General features: G+C 45.6%; 1 protein-coding gene across 1 annotated transcript in view; it reads right to left on the bottom strand.

Annotated features, from left to right (window-relative positions):
- Positions 1-1,365: 1,365 nt before the first annotated feature.
- LOC114656893 (cell adhesion molecule DSCAML1) overlaps positions 1,366-21,846 on the bottom strand; it is a 111,324-nt gene continuing 90,843 nt past the window's right edge. Inside the window, 14 exon segments of the mRNA XM_028808491.2 lie at positions 1,366-2,370; positions 2,473-2,784; positions 2,863-3,057; positions 4,368-4,520; positions 4,599-4,717; positions 4,830-4,860; positions 6,922-7,077; positions 7,445-7,732; positions 7,813-8,001; positions 11,154-11,252; positions 11,352-11,515; positions 11,606-11,723; positions 12,973-13,126; positions 21,437-21,576. Coding sequence (XP_028664324.1) covers positions 1,937-2,370; positions 2,473-2,784; positions 2,863-3,057; positions 4,368-4,520; positions 4,599-4,717; positions 4,830-4,860; positions 6,922-7,077; positions 7,445-7,732; positions 7,813-8,001; positions 11,154-11,252; positions 11,352-11,515; positions 11,606-11,723; positions 12,973-13,126; positions 21,437-21,576 — 2,552 coding nt within the window. The 3' untranslated portion in view covers positions 1,366-1,936.

Below are 21,846 nucleotides of genomic sequence, written 5' to 3'. Positions count from 1 at the left end.
GTAGAGAAGCCGCCAGACACTTTTTTAGATGTCTAGACCATCTTCTCTCAATCTCTAGGAAGGTCCATCTTACTCTTGCCTGTTCTACAGTGTGATATTCTCAGCCCTCAGAAAGACCAAGAGCCAATCACTGCATCCCTTCTGACTCAGAAAGACCACCCAGCAACCCCTTGGCATGTGAAAAGCTTAAGATTCCCCAGACATAACAAGAGTCCTGCTCAGCACTCGCGTACCATACAGAGACCTTTAGATCAATTATCCAACACCTCTCAGACCTGCTCTACAATTTGCCTATAAGGAGCCCCCCTCCACACTTAGTCCAATAATGAGTCTCCAACACGCCTAGTCCTATAATGAGTCGCATGACCACCTCGGGCCAAAAGACAACACCCAGTACTACTCCCCACTATGTAGAGACTCCCCCGATACCCTTCACACTTAAAAGTAACCCTGCCAAAAACATTCATCTGTGCCATAGAGAGCTCCTCATCATCATCCCCTAAATCTATAGAAAGACTCCTTAGCAACCCCACCACCTACCAGACCCCTAGATGGCCCCCTACTCCACACCCTTTGTGCCATGTAGAGTTCCTCGTCATCTCCATGGTATATGGAGAGAGACCCTCTGCCACCCCTTCACCTGTCAGACCCCTAGAGGCCCCCCTACTCTACACCCCTCTATGCCACAGAGAGCTCCTCGTCATCCCCATGATCTATGGAAAGACCATCTACAACTTAGAGGATCCACTACTCTACACCCTCTGTGTGACAGAGAACTCCTTTTCATCTCCATGGTCTATGGAGAGACCCTCTGCCACCCCTCCACCTGCCAGACCCCACACCCTTTGTGCCACTGAGAGTTCCTCATCATCTCCATGGTGTATGCAGAGAGAGACCCTCTGCCACCCCTGCACCTGCCAGACCCCTAGAGGGCCCCGTACTCTACACCCTCTGTGTGACTGAGAGCTCCTCATTATCCCCATGATCTATGGAAAGACCCTCAACAACTTAGAGGTCCCACTACTCTACACCCTCTGTGTGACAGAGAACTCCTTTTCATCTCCATGGTCTATGGAGAGACCCTCTGCCACCCTTCCACCTGCCAAACCCCTAGATGACCCCTTACTCTACACCTTCTGACCCACGGAGAGCTTCTCGTCATCTCCATGGTTTATGGAGAGACCCTCCACCCCCCCCCCCCCACCTGTCAGACCCATAGAGGGCCCCCTATTCTATGCCCTTTCCCCAGTCATGTTGAGAGTTTGCCTTACAACAGGATGACTACCCCTGCCCACCCTATCATGAGCCCCTGGCCCACGTCCAAGGGTTGCTGCTGCGGGCACGGTCACAAAAGAGACGTGCGGCTCTTAGAAAGATAATTTTTATTGCACATGGCGTTGGGTTTCTTATTTTTCATAGAAAAAGGTAGAGTTGAACACAAGCAGTTGCAAATTGACGCACCATTGCAGAAGATTGAGGGTTGCTTCACTTTGTTCTTATTTCACCAGTAAAATATTCTGCATGCATAAGCCCCTCCTCCAAAAGTCTGCAGAAAACAACAAAACAAGATAAAAACCAAAGAAGAAATCTAGAAAATGAAAAAACAAAATAAAAAAGAAAGAAAGAAAAAGAAAAAAAGCAAAACAAAAAGGCGAGGAGCCGCTTCCCTGGTGCTGCCCTGGTCACCGTGAAAACGTGAACGCTTCTTGTGCCCTGGATTGTTCGAAAGATGAAAATAGTTCTTATTTCTAGAAAATAGGTCCTTATGTACACAAGTATCTCTGAAATATTGAAAGAGTGAGGGCCGTGCTGTCTTCAGAGCGTGGCACGTCCCTGGGGATGGGGGGGGGGGGGGGGTTGGGCGCACGGGTGGAAGGGGGGCATAGGGGAACGGGCGGCTGGGCGATGTGGGGGGCAGGCAAGGAAGGCGCCAACCTCACACTAGAGTGTAGGATTTGGAGTAGGCTCCTGCCCCCTGCTTCTGGGCTCTTCCCAGGCCTGCCGCGCTGCCCTCTAAGAGCGAGTCTCTGGAACCTCCCGTTTTGGTGGCAGAGGTGGGATTGCCAGGAGTGGCAGCCACGGTGGCATTGCTACTGTTCAGTGCGGAGGAGCCAGGCATGGTGAGAGTCCGTTGAGGTAAGGTGGCTGTGCTGGCGCTGCCTGCTCCCATGGCATGTGCCAGACTCAGGGCATGCTTGCTGGTGCCCGGGTCCAGAGTCATGTGACGTGCCGCCTGCGTGTGATAAGCTCGTGTAGCCAGGCTGCGGATGGAGGCCTCGCGGGGTGGCACCACCGGGCATGGGTCATGGAGTTCTGGCTTGCGGAAAAACGGGTCTGTCTTCATATAGAGGGGCAGGTTGCAATAATCACCTAAGAGGAATAGAGAGAGAGAGAGAGAGAGAGAAAGGAGGTCAGCCTGTATTGTGTTTATATAGTGCCTTTCACAATGACCTAACTGCTGCTGTCACTCACTCTTGTTAGCTCGGTGTGGGATTGGAACTGCCACGTTTTTGCCCCGATCATGGTCCTGCGGTTTGGGTGGCGAGGCAGTAAAGCGACAGATGCCTGGTTCGGATGGTGTGCTCATGGAGGTCATGCTGTCTGCGTTCTCATTGGTCCCCGTTGTCATCTGATCAGACGAGCTGTCCGAAATGAAGCATTCTGTGATCTCAAACTTTGCGTGCTGCAGCTGCTCTTCCAGCTTGGCGTGCTCATAGGCACGTGCCAGCTCCTCATAGGTGGACGAAGCGCTCTCTGTGGACACCATACTGTTCCGACCTTTATCTGGAAGGAGAGGGAGCAGGTGGGATCAGGGCTACTGCCTGGTTGGACAAGGGCAACATGGGTCTTGATAAACTTTACCTGTGTCCTGGGACAAGCTGGCGCTGTAGCTGTCGCTCTCTGTCACAGTTATGCCATGCTGTGAACCCACGGTCCTCCAATCAGAGGTCAGCGTCCGTGCAGGTGTGGAGGCCTGGCATTTGGTCAACGTCCACTGGCTGGAGTAGCGATTTCGTGTGCTGTGGGCTGACTTGGTGCTCTTTCTTGACACTGGGTCTGGTGGGAGAGAGGAAATGTGGGCTGTCAGAATGGTGACCTCCCTGCAGAGACACCTCCTCGTAGCTCATATCTGCCTGAAAGAGGACATCTTAGGATCTACTTAGGTCAGGTCAGGGACCATGCATTGGTACAGTGCGTTGCCCCACCCACCACATGACAAAACCCCCCAGGCAGGGATACGGTCCAGTCCCACTGGACCAGAAATGGCCATCTATCTGCCACGTGGGTATCCCCCTTGGCCTGGTCCATCCACTTGGGTCCTCAATAATGAGGGTCCTGCGAGCTGGATCACTCTCGGGGAATCGTTCCACATGGCTGTAGTGCCATAACTGACGCTCCCTCACAGTGCAGGTAATGTGCTTCATTCGGGACTCCATCAGCAACACAAAGTTAAACCAGCAGTACCTAAAGATTCTCTGAAGAAACAATGGTACTGAAGGAGTCCAGTCTTCATCTCCAGTCACTGGATAGCATCCATGTCTCACAAACAGGAAGCAGCAGGACTCTAAAGACTTAGACCCTCGGAAACTGCTTGGGTGACCACTTACAATAGAAAAATGTGCAGCCAACCAGCTTGAACCTGCACACTGACAAAAAATCCACAGAGATCTGTGCCCACCTATTAAGGTGAGCTTACTGAGTGGAGTTAGAGATGTAGGGATGGGCATTTGGTGTGTGCAAACACACACACACACACACACACACACACACACACACACACACACACACACACACGTGCCATAGCGGAATGCACCTTTAGCACACCACAGCACTCGGTGTAACTCAGGCCTAGCATAACATAAAGTGGTTTAACTCATCATAAAGTGTAACACACCACTAATCACACACTTGAACTCGTGTTTAGTGTGGCACAACTAAGGGAAACGATTCAGTAGTGCCAGACCACCACCGTCATCTCATAACTTTACTGTAATTGATGGTCAGTTTAACACACTCTCTGTGTGACACAACCCAATCAAACTAACCTGCACTACAACGTTTATTATAACAAACCCTCCATTTGACGTGTCCCCAGTGTGACACAATACAAGGTGACCTAAGGGTAACACGATCTGATCAAACTAACCTGTGGTGGAAGGCAACCATAGGTGTGTCACACACTCAATTTAAGTCAACCCCAGTGTGACACAGCTCCAGTGTAATGTAACACAGCGTCTCCTAATGTAAAGCACTCAGAGAGAGTATCCACTGTGGCACTCCTGACCATTTTGGAGACCACTTCACTTCTGATGTGACGTACACCTCACTCCAGTAACTTTGAGCCCAGTAAACCCTGGAAAACTTACTGGTTCCAGGCCGGATGTCGGACATATCAATCAGGGGTCCCGTGTTCTGAATGAGGGCAGGGTGATGCAAGGAGACGCCCGTGCAGAAGCTCTGTGGGTTCACCGATTGGCTGAACTCTGTGTCCGTCACAGGGAGGGTAGCTTTGTCTTCACCTGCAGGAAATGAAAGGAGATGCTTTAGGAGCCATTCTCCTGCCTGTGTTATGACTGGAGCCGTGGCTCGGTACTCACCCAGCTGTTTGATGCCCTCCTTGTCTTCAATCAACAGCTGCACCCGTGGGATGTCAATGTGCAGTCGAGGCCCCTGAGGCGGGCCCTTCACAGGCGTGTCGAAGCTGCGGTTGTTTTTGCTGCTCCAGAAACAATGAGATAAAAAAAGACAGAAAATGTTCAATCAACAGTAGTGAGGCCAGACACCCAGGGTATCAGGGGTCACTGGTCAGTCCGACAAGCCACACTCACCTGATGAGCATCTCTGCCAGGCTTTTGGCATCTGGAAAGAAAAGCAAAATAATAAAAATAAACGACAGCAATTTTGAGCGTGTGTGTGCAGCTGTGTACAAAAGGGGAGTGTGGAGGGACAGCCACTTCAACAGGTGACCACCAGGGAGCACTAGAGACCTTGATGAACTTCAGTTCAATTCAATTATACAGTATTGTCCAAATGGGAAATTTGGTTTATCAGCAGGTTTTACAGTAAGACCACGACATTGCAATAAAAATAAAAACAAGTCACAGAGTACTTGGCCATCAAACATAAACGAGACATCAACTTTATGTGAGCAAGTCAGTGTAGGTTATGTGTGTGTGCGCTTTATATGCAGAATGTGTACCTTATATCAAGATACACGTCTGTGTGTTCTTTCCATGTATAATAATAAGAAGTTTTATTTATGTAGTGCCTTTCATGCACTCAAGGAAACTTTACAATTCAATAAACACATTAACAAGACAGCAGACATTACATACAAGAAAATGAATAATACTCATTGAAGAGATGTGTTTTTAACAGGAGTTTGGAATGAATAATAGATTTTTCCTCGGAGGAAGAGCATTCCAAATTTTAGGGGCTATTACACTGAAAGCTCTGCCACCCATAGTTCCTAACCTGTATTTACGTACAGTGAGTGAGTGAGCGTCCGATGATCTTAATGCACGGGCAGGAGTGTAAGGAAGCAGCAGCTCAGACAGATAATGAGGGGCTAAACCATGAAGGGCTTTAAATGTGAGAAGAATAAGTTTATATTTGATTCTTGAAGAAACTGGTAACCAATGCAAATCATCGAGGACAGGAGTGATGTGAGCAGATTTTTTAGTGTGTATAAGTAAACGAGCAGCAGAATTCTGAACATACTGTAATCTATTAATATATTTAGTTGGGAGGCCATAAAACAATGCATTGCAATAGTCCAGACGGGTGGTGATGAAAGCGTGAATGAATGTTTCAGTATTCTTCACACTGAGGAAAGAATGCAGATGAGCAAAGTTACGAAGATGAAGAAAAGCTGTCTGTACGATTGAGCTAATATGTAGTTGGAATGTAAGAAGCTGATCAAAAATGACACCCAAATTATAGACTGATGCTGAGGGTTCAACCAGGATCAACGTCAATTTTTTGCCCACGAAGGGTAGAGAGGACAGATTTGGTACCAACTAATAAGATTTCTGTTTTATCAGGATTGAGTTGTAAAAAATTAGCTGTCATCCAATGATTGATTTCCCAAATGCAGTCAGTCAGTGCAACAGGTGAAGATATTGCAGTTGCATCAACACTTCCATAAAGTTGTGTGTCATCGACACAGCAGTGGAAGCTCAGCCCATATCGACGAATAATCTCACCCAATGGGAGCATATAGATGTTAAATGTATGTCACTGTGAGCAAACTTGTGTACACTGCTGCTCGGAATGCTGCATCTTGTCTGTTCACTCGCTTTTATGTCCATCTCTGGGTTCCACGACAGGGTGTGTGTTAGTGTGTTCTCTCTAAGAATGCTTGCATAGCTACTTTATGTGTGTGTGTGTGTGCATTCAGAAGCTCCTGCGTGCATTCATACTGTGTGTTTGTTTGTTCACTCTGTGCGCGCAAACAGTATGTGCATTAACACTGCTAACTGGAATGTGAGTGTGGGTGTGCAGTACCTCTCTGTGAAGGGGTGTGTAGGTGTTTGTACATTAACTGTCAGCTTGCGTGTGTTTGTGTGTGGGCGTGCATTTGTATCCATGTGTGTTTGTTTGCAGTTACTTGCTGAGTGTACGTGCGTATAAGAGCTTTGGCTTTATTTGCGCATGTACACAGTAACTCCATTGCCACGTGACCCTGAATTAGATTAAGCGGCATGGACTATGTTATATTACGGCATGTTACATTCACTCTGCATCTGCGTGTTGGGGGAAACATGTTCACGTGTGAGCACTGGCTCTGCATTTGCCCCGGTATGTGTGGCATATGCATGGGCATACATATACTCTGTGTGTATTCACTCTTCAGCTCTGTGTGTCCATCCACTCTTTGTAGATTTGTGCGTACAAGTGTGTGCACATGGCCGCCCTCACCTCGCAGTCTCTTCAGCCTCTTCTCCTTGCGCTTCTTGCGGATGATGAAGAGGAGGGCCACCCCTAGAGTGGCTAGGATAACCGGACAGCCGATGCTGAAGAGCTTCTTGACGTCGTCCCCTTCCCCCTGTGCCGACTTGATTGGAGGAATCGTGCCTGTGGTTGGGAGGGGAGAGAGGGTGAAAGGTCATGAGGGCACTGACGTGGCGCCCAGCTCATCTCGCTCGCCCCTGGCTGGACCTGCTCTTTTCGGGAGGCTGTGCAGCATGTGCCCAGTGGCCTGGTTGACCGCAGTGCTAATGCAATAATGATGGCGCTCAAATATAGGGCACTTTGCAGCAGCTCCGTCACGGCACATCATGTCACAGACCAATGACCCACCGTGCACTGTGCCGCCCGCCCCCCCAGCCAAACAGGAGCTGTCACAACATGACGGCCAACTGTGATGTTTGTCCTCACTGCCTGATGAAGCATGCACTTCTGGGACAGGAGTGGGTGGCACAGACCAATGACAGACACTTACTACCATCGTAGTCCAGCGTGGCAAACTGAGCGCTCTCATTGCCACAGCCAGCGCTGTTGCATGCCTTCATCTTCAGCTCGTACCACGAAGCCTCCCGCAGCTCGGACAAGAAGACGTCACCCGAGGTGTTTGTGCGCAGTGAGTGCCACGCCCATGTGCCCTGCTGTCGATACTCTAGTAGGATAGTGCTGATGGGGCAGCCGCCGCTGTTCCAGCCCTGCAGGTTTAGCCTGGCATGTGTTGAGTTGATGTGGGTGAAGAGCTGCTGGTCCTTGTTGAATGAGGGCTCTGTGGGCAGATGAACAAAGTGGTCAGCAGGCGGCCCCCCTCCTCCCCTTGTTTTCATCTACCTCACCACCTCAGCTCACCTCTACCAAAGGTCTTGGCCTCAATGATCTCACTGATGCGCCCGGCGCCCACACTGTTCTTGGCCGCCAGCTTCACCTTGTACCAGGTGCCACACTTCAGGTTGTCCAGCTTGAAGGAGCGTTCAGTGGAGCTGATAAAGACATCCTTCCATTCCTCACTGTTGTCTACTGAGTACTGGAGAACAAAGCCTGTGGACACGAATAGTGACTGTTACTAACTCAGTTGGGTGGTCACCCTGGGTGTGAACCTCGGGCAGGGTGACGCCTAAAGTCTAGATAGATCACCCTTGCCACTGGCTATGACGTGGCTGAAGTGTGGGCACCACACGTGTATGTTGGAAGAGGAAAATCAAAGAGAGCCACGTGGCGGACCGCCACCCTCGCTCACCAGACGCCCACACGCCTTCTCCTGCCTCCCTAACAAGTCTCGGGGGAGTGCGCGTTTTCAGCCCCCGGCCGCCTCACAGCTCCTCCGAGTCTGGCTCACATCAGCCCCTGAGTTGCTGCAAATTGGACCAGAGTGCAGCCTTGCATCTGCAAAGTGCAGCCTCAGGCGCAGAACAAGGGCACTCTTTGAAAGTGGAGGAGGAGGAGGAGAAAGAAAGAAGCGAGAAAGATAGGAAAGATGGAGCGAGGGAGTTAGGGGAGTGAAGCAAGGAGGAAGCAAATATGAAATCTACTGTATGTGGGGAGCACAGTGGAGTGTGGAGGAGCTCAGAAAGTGAGGTACTCTGAGCAGAGTGAACCTGGATGAAGAGAGTGAGAGAAAAAGTGAGCAGAGGGAGAAATAAGTGAAACAGTGGAAACCAGGTGAATTCCTGAGAATAGTGAACCAGGACTAGGGTGAAAGATGGAGTGAGACTGCACAACCAGACTGAGAAAGAATGTGAGTGTATACTTCAGATATTGTTAAAAAAAAAAAAACAATAATATTGAAGAAAGAAATTGGAAGTGAGAGGAGGAGAAGGAAGAGGAGAAGGAAGACAGCTTGGTCAAGACCTCCAGTGAAGTATGAGAATGAAAGGCACCCTTGGAGAAGAAAGGGAGTGAGCGAGTATAAATACTGACATTGTCAGGAAAGGTATGAAAAAGAGTGACATTGCTACATGGCCCTGATGTGTGTGTGTGATAACCCTGTGATGTGCTGGTAAACCCAGTAAATGGGTTGTTCTTACCTTATACCTGATGATTGTTCTAGATAAGTGGCTTAATAAGACTGATGTATTTATATGTGTGTGTCTATACATACATATACATATACATATACATATACATATACATATATATATATATATATATATATATATATATATATATATACACATATATATATATATATATATATATATATATATACAGTAATCCCTCGCCACTTCGCGGTTCACTTTTCGCGGATTCACGACTTCGCGGATTTTATATGTAAGCATATCTAAATATATAATGCAGATTTTTCGCTTCTTCGCGGGTTTCTGCGGACAATTACTCTTTTTACTTCTGGTATTTGCTTCCTCAGTTGGTTTGCCCAGTTGATTTCATACAAGAGATGCTATTGGTGGATGGCTGAGAAGCTACCCAATCAAAGCACGCAGTTAAGTTCCTGTGTGCTGCTGATTGGCTCAGCGACGCAGCGCTGCATTAACCAGGAAGTCTCATCTCATCTCACTCATTCAACATTAACGTGCTCCTGCTACTGCATTCAGGGGATCATCACTTTCATCGTCATCATTTTTACTGCGCAGCATATTCATCACGTCATATATAGCTACGTGTACTTCGCTATACAGTAAGTGTAAATTTATCTACCGATTTCATATTGCTTAGCAGTTGTCCCTGTTATTAATAGAGTAAAGGGTGGGTTGTAAACAATACAGGGAGGGTTTAAAAACGTCCAAATACACGTTAAATAATTAAATAAATATGGTGTCCCTACTTCGCGGAAATTCAGTTATCGCGGTCGGCCTTGGAACCTATCTCCCGCGATAAGTGAGGGATTACTGTATATATATATATATATATATATATAGTATAGTACATCATTGTATATGTTGAAAGGTATGTGTACGTGTGTGTGTGTGTGTGTCTCAGTTAGCATTGTATAGTTGTCACTGCTCTGAGGCACCAGGCATGTCACTCTATTATGTACTTTGTACCCATGACAATAAACAAGACCTTGAACTTGTATGTATGCATAGTATATATGTATGTATTGATTGTGTGAACAATAAATTTGTACTTAAATTTCAATATAGTTTATGTTAACTCCTCACTATTATGTACTATGGTATTTTACACTTAAGGCAGTATGATAGCGCAGTGGTGCTTTAAATATCCTAAATTTTCCATGTTCTCCCTGTGTGTCTTCCTTCAGGCTATTTCATTTGCCCTTTTACATCCCAAAGACATGCAGGTGAGGTTAACTGGTAAGTGTGTGGCAAACCTAAAGCCGTCAGGCAGTGTTTGCAGAGTGGTTAAGGCTTTAGACTTTGAAGTTCAAACCCTGAGAATATGGGTTCAAATCCCACTACTGACACTTTGCGACCATAAGCAAGTCACTTTCCCTGCCTGAGCTTCAATTAGAAAAACAAAAGAAATGGAACCAATTGTATCTTAAATGTTGAAAGTTGCTTTGGATAAAACAAGTGTGAGCCTGTGTATGTGTACCCCCTTTTCAATCTCATACTTTACACCCAAAGCTCAATAAGGTTGGCATCCCTCAGGGCTGCCCTGGAATAATCAGGATCAGAGAAATTATTAGTTAATTCTGCCCCTTCACTGAAACCAGCATTCTGGGTTCAAGTCATTTCTGTTTTTTTTTATTTGTTTCTTGTGAGTTTTTCTCTGGGTCACCCCAGCCTACCCCTCACTTCCCAAAGATGTGCAGGTTGACTGGTGATTCCATGCTGTCCCTGAGTGAGTGTGTGCATGAGTCTGTCTGTGATGAGTTGGCATCCCATTGAGGGCTGCTGAGACAGGCTCCAGTCCCCCCACGACCCTAAATTAGATTTAGAATAACAAAGTGAATGATGTGAAGTACAAAGAGCAAAGATGGAAGTTGGGGTGCAAAATAGAGAGGGAGGCAGAAGCTCACTGATGTCAGTGATAAAGCCAATGAAATGTTTGTCTGATGTAAATGAAACCAAACAGATTCCGGTGGAGACTCAGGATCTTTCTGTGGATGTGCTGGTTCTCCGGACTGCCATGAGAGGGCACTGTGGCACCACATTCGGCAGTCCTCGCTTTCTATTGGCCCACCCCTGCTAGTTTCACAGGTGATGATTGATTTATCAGGATTTACAAAAGTAAAAAGTCCCCGTCCCCTGGATATCAACTGGACAACTAACCTCGAATGGAACTGCCGCCATTGTCGCCAGGAATCCAGGCCAGGGTTATGGATGAAGTGGAGGTGGTGGACACCGTCAAGCGAGGCTGATCTGGAGGCACTATGGTCAGAGGGGTACAGAGACTAGTTAATAATGGCAAGATTTAATAAAAACTTCTCTTCTACTTCATACCAGCTGCTACACATGTGCTCACTGTACCTTGGACAAGCAGATTGACAATAATGGTGTCAAATCCCAGTGTGTTGGTGGCTGTACAGGTATAGTACCCAGAATCCTCTGCTTTAACGGAGCGCAGAACCAGTGTTCCGTTGCCAAGAATTATCCGGTGTCCATCAAGTGTGACTGGGATGGCCGAATCCTCACTGCAATACAAGGGTACATGAAAGTGAGCAGCTGGCACCACTTATGGGCTCTAGCCTCAAGCCCCCTACCTCTACACTCCCAGATCTCACCTGTCTTTGGTCCACTTGATTGTCGGCCCAGGCTCACCAACGGAGGTACAGGGCAGGCGGACATCCCTCATCCAGGGTGTTGTGACGGTGCCTCCAAACGAGATGATTTTGGCAGGAGCTGATTGGGACAAAGAAGAAAGTGAGTGGGGCGGGGGGTTGTGGGCTCCATGAGAGATCCTGGGCTCCTGCCAGGGGGTCGCAGAATAAACACAAACAGCTTTCTTGATATCTTAATGCCGTTGTGCCGTTCCGTCTTTGTTCAATAGGGTATCGAGCGGACCACCTCTCGGCGAATGGCTTTTTACAGCTCGTTATTAAGTGCGGAGAGCGGAGCGCCGCATTGAGCTGCTCGCTGGAGTCCGCAGCCTATTGATCGGCCGCCTCTCGCTACAAATCTCATGTCTATTTGCTCAGACACATCACTGCCCAGTTAATTTGCCTGCACGAGTTCCCCAAATAATTAACCTCGTCCAACAGCCGTGCTGTCAGCTTTGAACAGACCTTCTCTTTGGAAAGAATGACGCCCCTGGGAGTGTGGGGGGGGGGTTATTGGGTTTCAAGAAGAGATAGATAGAGAGAGAGCTTAGAGCTCCCCCCCTCCTCCGAGCCAATCATTGGCAGCAGCTGAGGTCATGTCACCCAACTGACCTACCAAGTAACTTACTGTAAGTGCAATCTGGGAGGCTTACAAGAGCAGACCAAAGTGGCCTCAAAGTGGCCCCTGGTCAGGCACCCACACTGCAAATTGTCCATGTTCACCTGGTCAGTCTGACGCCTGACTCACAATATGCATGAGTGTGACCAAGGTGTGATGAGTAAGTGAAGTGTAGCCCTCCATATAAATTCTTTGTGGGTTTTCGCAGTTTGAGCTGAAGCCTAATATCAAGGTTACGCATTTTGACTGCAGGGTCTGAGGGGGTTTGTCTGCCTCAGGGTTCTTTACCGAATGTATTTAAGATGTCACACTGTCATACCAGGTTGTCAAAATGTGTGTGTGCTCATTTCAAGCTGAGGGTGAAAGTTCTGTATGTCTATCCAACTCCTGCCCTGCTTAGGACGTCACATTACAATCAGGGTGCATGTCAAGTCTGGTTTTGCTAGTCAAGCTCTATCAGAATAAACTCAATGAGTGCATATTCATCTCCAGCTGCAAGTGGATTTCTTGGTCAAGCTATTTGTGTGTATCCAATTTTTGGCTAAATCCAGGTAAGACATTATCCACCCCCCACCCAGCAAGTTGGTGTCTGAGCCTTCACTCGACATTCTGCTGCCCTATATTAGACAAAACCACCCAGCAAATGTCAGTCCTAATGTCACGAATGAGGGAGAACTGCGCTTGCCTTGGTACTGGAGTGTGGCTGACTCACCCTTCCCAGCAGGCTCCACGGTCACCTTCTCACTAATGTTGCCCCTTCCAGCAGATGTGACGGCAGCCACCCACAGTAGGTACTGCTGTCCACGGGTGAGGTGAGCAATGCGATAGAAGAGCAGTTCCGGGCTTGTTTCATACTCGCTGGGTGCCTGTGAAGAACATGGAAATTACGTTAAACTGCTGGTCAGTTATCATGACGGGATGCCCTGGCGCACAGCTCTACAGACTGGCATGACATACAGACTGGCATGACATCCCTGTGGCTCAGCTCAGAGGTAAGGCATGCTACTGAACTTTTAGACACAATTAGGAGGCACAGTATTATATATAGATAGATACAGTAGATACTAAAGTTAAAGACAGATGGAAAAAAAGAAATATTGTGAAAGACAGTATATTATAAAAAGAAAAGAAAGAAAGGTACTATATCTCTAAATTAAAGACAGAGAGAAAGACACAATATTATAAATAGATAGATACACTAAAGTTAAAGATAGAAAAGAAGGCAATATATAATATATATACACCAGCGTTTCTCAACCTTTAAGTATTTGCGACCCAAGTTTTCATAACAGTTTTATTCGCGCCCCCTAACATTTTTTTGAAACCCTAATAAAATTTATTCCAATATTTTTGGCTGCCGATACACCGATACAAGTTTAAAATTTCCCTACGAATAGCGAAATTACGTCACATATGGCAACATTCGCGCCCCCTTTTTTGTTACTTCGCGCCCCCCCACAGGTTGAGAACCGCTGATATACACCGTAGATAGATGGATAGAAAGGCATTCTATTATAGACAGATACATGTGAAAGGCACTACTGTATATAATAGATAGATAGAAGGACACTAAAGTTAAAGATAGAAAGAAAGCATATATATATACATATATATACACACACACATATATATATATATATATATATACACACACACACATATATATATATATATATATATATATATATATATTCACGGCATTCGAAGTCTGTGTCACAATCTGATTGTATGGGTGGTTACCTATATATATATTTATATATATATATATATATATTATATATATATATATATATATATATATATATATATATATATACATATACAATGCATCCGGAAAGTATTCACAGCGCATCACTTTTTCCACATTTTGTTATGTTACAGCCTTATTCCAAAATGGATTAAATTAATTTTTTTCCTCAGAATTTTACACACAACACCCCATAATGACAACATGAAAAAAGTTTACTTGAGGTTTTTGCAAATTTATTAAAAATAAAAAAACTGAGAAATCCCATGTCCATAAGTATTCACAGCCTTTGCTCAATACTTTGTCGATGCACCTTTGGCAGCAATTCCAGCCTCAAATCTTGTTGAATATGACGCCACAAGCTTGGTACACCTATCCTTGGCCAGTTTCGCCCATTCCTCTTTGCAGCACCTCTCAAGCTCCATCAGGCTGGATGGGAAGCGTCGGTGCACAGCCATTTTAAGATCTCTCCAGAGATGTTCAATCGGATTCAAGTCTGGGCTCTGGCTGGGCCACTCAAGGACATTCACAGAGTTGTCCTGAAGCCACTCCTTTGATATCTTGGCTGTGTGCTTAGGGTCGTTGTCCTGCTGAAAGATGAACCGTCGCCCCAGTCTGAGGTTAAGAGCGCTCTGGAGCAGGTTTTCATCCAGGATGTCTCTGTACATTGCTGCAGTCATCTTTCCCTTTATCCTGACTAGTCTCCCAGTTCCTGCCACTGAAAAACATCCCCACAGCATGATGCTGCCACCACCATGCTTCACTGTAGGAATGGTGCCAGGTTTCCTCCAAACGTGACGCCTGGCATTCACACCAAAGAGTTCAATCTTTGTCTCATCAGACCAGAGAATTTTCTTTCTCATGGTCTGAGAGTCCTTCAGGTGCCTTTTGGCAAACTCCAGGCGGGCTGCCATGTGCTTTTTACTAAGGAGTGGCTTCCGTCTGGCCACTCTACCATACAGGCCTGATTGGTGGATTGCTGCAGAGATGGTTGTCCTTCTGGAAGGTTCTCCTCTCTCCACAGAGGACCTCTGGAGCTCTGACACAGTGACCATCGGGTTCTTGGTCACCTCCCTGACTAAGGCCCTTCTCCCCCGATCGCTCAGTTTAGATGGCCAGCCAGCTCTAGGAAGAGTCCTGATGGTTTCGAACTTCTTACACTTACGAATGATGGAGGCCACTGTGCTCATTGGGACCTTCAAAGCAGCAGAAATTTTTCTGTAACCTTCCCCAGATTTGTGCCTCGAGACAATCCTGTCTCGGAGGTCTACAGACAATTCCTTTGACTTCATGCTTGGTTTGTGCTCTGACATGAACTGTCAACTGTGGGACCTTATATAGACAGGTGTGTGCCTTTCCAAATCATGTCCAACCAACTGAATTTACCACAGGTGGACTCCAATTAAGCTGCAGAAACATCTCAAGGATGGTCAGGGGAAACAGGATGCACCTGAGCTCAGTTTCGAGCTTCATGGCAAAGGCTGTGAATACTTATGTACATGTGCTTTCTCAATTTTTTTATTTTTAATAAATTTGCAAAAATCTCAAGTAAACTTTTTTCACGTTGTCATTATGGGGTGTTGTGTGTAGAATTTTGAGGAAAAAAATGAATTTAATCCATTTTGGAATAAGGCTGTAACATAACAAAATGTGGAAACAGTGATGTGCTGTGAATACTTTCTGGATGCACTGTATAGTGCCTCTCACATCTGTCTAAAATATTAAGAGATAACACTTTATATATCCCAAGGAGAAATTTGGCTTTTACAGAAGGTCGAGGGGAGTGTTGTGTGTACATTGGCATACTGGGGTACAAATTCCACAAGAGCTGCAGGTTTGTAGAAGTGAGGTGTGTGTACCCAAAGGGTGTAAATACCTGGATGGTAAAGTTAATTTTCTGAAGGCTGTGGATACAAATACAGGAAACCCAAGCCACTCTAAATTTTGAAGCAGGGGATACCGTACTGATGAAGTGGGCACAGATGAACAGTTAGGGCCACTGATATTTCAAAGGTGTTAGCACAGATTTTTGGTGTGCACATGTATTACTGTGAGTTAACACATACAAAGTAAGAGAGCAATCCAGATTTTCATGGGAGAGGTGAGATTTTTGGGAGTACTTATTTTCAGAGAGTTTCAGTGGACAGTTTACTCAAGGTCAAGATTTGCAGAAGGACAGCACAGATTTCTTGTGCTATCAGATTGTAATTGCAGGCAGTGCAGATTTTGAGGAAGAGAACATTTTACATGACCAGGGTGAGCACACAGATGTTCAGATGGGCAGCACAGGGTGGTATCCCAATTTACTGCTAGTCCAGATTTAATAAGAGTGAGCACAGATTTCAGGGGGTACGGATTTTCATACGAGTTAATGTGAATTTGTAGTTCTTCATCATCCATTTACAATCGTTGTTAAAGGTGCGTATGTTTAGAGGGGTCAGTGCTGCCTTGTGGGTTTGTGTGTTCAGAATATCGTTACACTTTACCAGAGGTCCTAGGAGGGTTGGGGAAGATATTTTTAAGGGGTATATATTTTCAGAGGGGTTACTGCCGCTAGCAGAGCTTAACAGTCTAACGCAATTTATTGCAGATTGAGACTTTCTCAGTGAAGTTTTCTGGGAGTGCAGGTTTTAAGGGACGCATTACTGATGTCTTGGCTAGCCTGAACGGGGTGATACAACAGTTTTCCGGAGGTTCAGATTTACAGAGGTGTAGCACAGATTTCTTGAGGTAGAAATGTGTAGGCAGTGTGCAAGTTTTGGTTTAAAATGTACAGGATGGTAGCTTAGTTTACTCAGGGTTTAGGTTTTCTGAGTTCAAGTGCTAAATTTTAAAGTTACTTGTTTTCAGAAGGGACAGCACTGACTTGTGGGTGAGGGTTCAGGACAATGGCACATTTTACTACAGGTCCAAACTTCCATAGGCAGAGATTCTCAGAGGGTCAGTGATGATTTCTGAGCGTTCAGGAATAGGGTGGTAGCACAGATGAGTCAGAATTCAGATTTTCAAAGGTCGGGAGCAGTTTAATGGGGGTAGAGGTTTTCAGAAACAGCAGTGCAGATGTATGACTTAAAAAACTCAGAGAGTCAGTATAGGTTACTGGGGACCAGAGATGTCTAAGACACACATCTTCACTGCTGAATTATTGGTAGTCCTCTTCTTCTGAAAATCTATAAGAAACTAATTTCTGGGAGTACAAATTTTCTGATTGGGGGGGGTGGGGATTTCTGAGGGTACATGAGGAGATGCATAAATGTTAGATTGAGGAAAAGAGCTACCCAGAAAAGGGAGAAAGCTTAGATTTCTGGCGGTGCACAGGGACGGACTGTCAAATGAACATTTTGGAGGTACACTACAGATATCTAGGAGAAAAGCTGCTAGTGTGCAGGAGATCTATGCTGATGACTGGTGATACACATGTCGGGAATAAATAGGTAAAAAAATGGGGGCACACTTTGTTGGTACGGGGAGAAGCACAGCTTACAGATCTAAACAAGAGAAATGTTTGCCTTATGCTAACAGAGTCCTTTAAACTGCCATATGCCTTTCACTCATAAGTGACTTCCATTTGGCCACTCTACAACTATCTCCTGATTGATGGAGTGCTGCTGTGATAACCCTCCTTCTGACACCTCAGCAGAGGACTTCTGAAGCTCTGTTAGACTGACCATAGGGTTCTTGGTCACTCTACTGACCAAGGCCCTTCTTGCCTGATCACAAAGTTTAGCTGGATGGCCAACTCTAGGAAGACAGAATTTCAGAAGAGGAGGAGTGATGGTTGCAGTTAAATTGTTGGTGTGTACTGATTACTGAGACTCGCATTTTCAGAATAAGGAGTTAAGATAGGGGAATGAACATTTTTCACATGTATTACATTATATAGTGCTCATGATTGTTGTTCTAATGTAATTGATACATATATGAGTGTGTGTATATATATATATATATATATATATATATATATATATATATATACACACACACACATACTGTATATGCACACATACATACATAGTCTGTGCTGATCATATTTGTGCTAATATTCTATCCATCCACCTTAATAAAAGGACAAGTGTCTGTCTGGTTGTTACGGTTTGGGAAAAAAAGGCAAAATGTGGAAGAATTGTCAAAACAATCAAAACTGACAATAAAAATATCAAATAAGGCTTTAAAAATAAGAAAGTTGGTCTTATCAACCTACTCTGTTGTTTGATGTGACTTTCTTACACCCACTTAGGCCAAGTGGATGAGGTTAATTGCTGTAACGCTAATGACTGATAACTCTGCGCATTGGGCAATGGGTGTATGTAAATAATGATAAATTGATGTGCATCTCGGGAAAGCAAAGCCCTGACATGACTAGACTAAAGTCACCAAACCAGGCCAGTGCAGTGGTGACCACTGTTATGTTTTCCTAGCAAAACACTTCCACCATAAGAGTGGTCAGTTCAACAAGCAACACTGAGAGGAAAAAGTGACAAAACAGGCAGCTCTATCTGAAGAGGAGAGGCTGCTCTGAGGGAAAGGGATTGGGTGTGTATTTTTATACCAGGCCAAATGGACAACTCATGTATGAAATAAGAAACATGAGTTGATTACTTAGAGTTCAACCTGTCTTAAATAGATAGGAACTCCTAGTGTACACACATGTCAGAGGGGAACACTTTTACATTTTTTTTGTGCACTGGGTGGTTCCATTAGGCACCCACTGTTGGGGACTGGGGGGTGAGAAGTTAAAAGGCTATCTGTACCTATTAATGGTATTTGCTATTCTGCAAGGGAATCACTGCTTTGAAGTCTGACCTTAGAGAATGTCTGTATTTACCTGGCTTGGAAATATTGGTTCCTAATCAGCATATCTGAACTTATTAATGTTTGGTAACCATACATTTTGTTAACTTATGTTTTTATTAATTGTTAAACCCAGGCAATTTAGAGGTGCCATTGATTAGACTGTTTGTCCAGGTCTGACAACAGAGGGGTGAAGTAAATATAAACTGCTGTCCAGCAGAAGGCAAGAGAGGGAGAATCCACAGGAAACGCTGCCAAGACACTCGGACAGGGCACAGGGGCTCGCAGGCAGACAAGGGTACCTGGCTGGCACGACGTGAGGCACAAGGACGGCAACATATACTTCCAGGGAGGAAGAGACAGCTCCACAAGGAGATGCCAGTTGTGGGTCCAGCGAAAGAGGGAAGCCGCATGAGAGGACCAAGCGAAGCTGACAGATGAGGAATGAGGCGTGCCTAGGTCCCAGCCACACAAGGAGCCCAGAGTGGAAGAAAAAGGAACAACAAAGAGACGCTGACAGGGAGTCAACAATTTGACACAGCCTTCTGCCGGGTAACAGAGTGCATCCATGAACAATTAAGTGTTGGGGTAACACAGTGCCCAAACTGGACTCTGCACCACTAAAGGTTGTATCCTACAATTCTTATTTTTACGGACTTTTAGAGTGTGGACTGTGTATTTTCCTTTTAAAAAAAAGGACATTAATTCCTCATATGTTTAGGTTCTGTTATGTTCATTTATCTTTTTAATGTACCTTATATTGTCTTGTACAATAGAACTTACTGTTGCTTTTTTCTAAATTACTGTTGTGTCTTTCATTGTGTGTTTACTCACCGCCCAATTTAAAGAAACCTGTGTGCTATTACTGGTAAATTTCAAGAGTTCCCAGTCTCTTAATAAAACTGGGTGGCGTAGTCGGATATTTTAATGGTGTCTAAGTTAGATTACCTATAAATGTGACCAGACACCTGTGACACACACACGTACCTAGACAGAGCTCATCATAATTGTTCTAATGTATATATATATATATATATATATATATATATATATATATATATATATATATATATATATACAGTATATATATTGTAAGTACCATGGAGGACAGATGGGCATCCTGGCTGGATGATGGCATGACCTCTTGCCAAGATGGAAGGTGCCAGCGGATGGATGAGCAGATGCTGGAGGCCAGGAGCAGGGGTTCATGGGAAGCAGAGTCTGGAAGTGTAGCCCCGTCAGGTTTCCTGGATACCACAAGGGGGCACTGTCGGGGGACGACTTAGTTCCTGAACAACCCAGAAGTGCTCTCCACAAATCATGCCAGCATAAAACGAACCCACTGCCTTACCTTGAGGAGTCATAGTTGGGAGACTGTGGGTGACACTCAGCAGAAGGCAGATGAAGAGGGAAGAGTTTTGATCTTTTTTTATGATTATTGGCTGTGTTCATTGTACAAGGTGCTTGTTGGATCAAATAATCCATTATTTGAACCTATGGCTGCATTGGGCATTCTGAGTTTTGGGGCTCAGAAGCGCCCCCTACTGTTTACCATATATTAGTGTCATGCATGTGTGCCAAGGTAAGCAGTACCACTCCTGGGTGAGAGGGGGCAATGTCGCTAATTGTCTCCTTTCCTTTTTCTACAGCTCATAAAACCTGCCCAGTGAGTTCCACCAAGCCCAGCTGTAAAGTCCAACAGAGATCTCGCCCCTTTCAATCCCAAGGACATGAAAAGTGGAAGCCCATTATTGAGAGGACCACTGAAAAAAAAGAGGTGCTGAGGCGTGCATTACTTGATTTTTGTTCAGAATAACTGGTTGTCATTTTGGTACTTTGATCCTGTGTTGTTTAATCTCTGGGACTGTTTCTATTACAACGTTTTCCCTTTTGAGTTCATAAATTAATGGGGGGACCAGGGTGGTAGCCCTAGTTTTTTCATTGTTTTGTCTGCCTCCTTGCTGCTGGTCACAATATTACACACATGCTATACTGTGTGTGTGTATATATATAAATAAAATAGATTGTTTGAAAGGATGTTTTTATATGCTTGCGGGTGGAATTTCATAGAGGACATTGGCCAAATATCTGGGGTGAATGTGGCCCACATGGACAAGTTTTGGGGGCTTACAGAAGGACCCATATATTTTAAGGATTAGAAATAATCACAGAGGCTCCCATATTTAGGAGGTGGAGATTTTGGTGGGGTTGTAAATTTCTGGGGGATGCACATATGCTGGGTGGGGAGAGCAGAGGTCTTCGGGAGGGGATTCTGTTCTGTGCTTGGGGGAGGGGAGTGGAAGGATAATGTTGTGGGTTTTTATCTTTCTATCTTTTATTTTTGACATGATGCCAAGCAAACAATATCCGATCCCTGCGGTTTAACCAGTCGCTCTGATGAAAAGATTAGGTTGTCATGGCGACGCGATGAGACATGGATATTGAAATGAATTTGAGATAGTGCTTTTCAATAAGCAGTAATTTACGGATGGCCTGTTACCCCCCCCCCCCCTCCCCAGCACACTCCCACAGATGCTATCTGTGAGACTGGGATTAATAGAGATACAAGACTGGGAAGAATGGGAGAGCATTTAGTAGGTACAACATGAAAGACTGGGAAAACTGGCATGTTGCTTACCGGCTGGCCGGAGCCCAGGCTGGAACAGAAGATGGTATATTTGCGGATGATGCCATTGGGCTTGGTCGGAGGAAGCCAGGACACCACTACGCTGCTTGCTGATGAGGGAACAGCCTTGATGCCAGCTGGTGGCCCTGGATCTGGAAGAGAAAAAGCACGGTGAAGCTGGGACTGCGGGCAGGCAGGGGGAAAGCTGAACTGGTGCTTTGAGGGTCTGCAGTGGTGATCTCTATTAAAGCCCAAATCAATGGGCTTTACGTGTTATTTTCGTTGAAATAATGGCCTGAAGCTGCTAGATTTGCTTATATTTAGAAGCCGAGATTGGCTCTTAATGCACTCCTCTAATCCCCAAACACAGCTGATAGGCTTATTGTTCCAGGGCCCCCTGCGAGGGAGCATCTGGCCGCCCG

This window comes from Erpetoichthys calabaricus, chromosome 9 (assembly GCF_900747795.2).
Source record: "Erpetoichthys calabaricus chromosome 9, fErpCal1.3, whole genome shotgun sequence".
Classification (NCBI taxonomy): Eukaryota; Metazoa; Chordata; class Cladistia; order Polypteriformes; family Polypteridae; genus Erpetoichthys; species Erpetoichthys calabaricus.
This window is presented reverse-complemented; position numbering and strand designations above follow the sequence as displayed.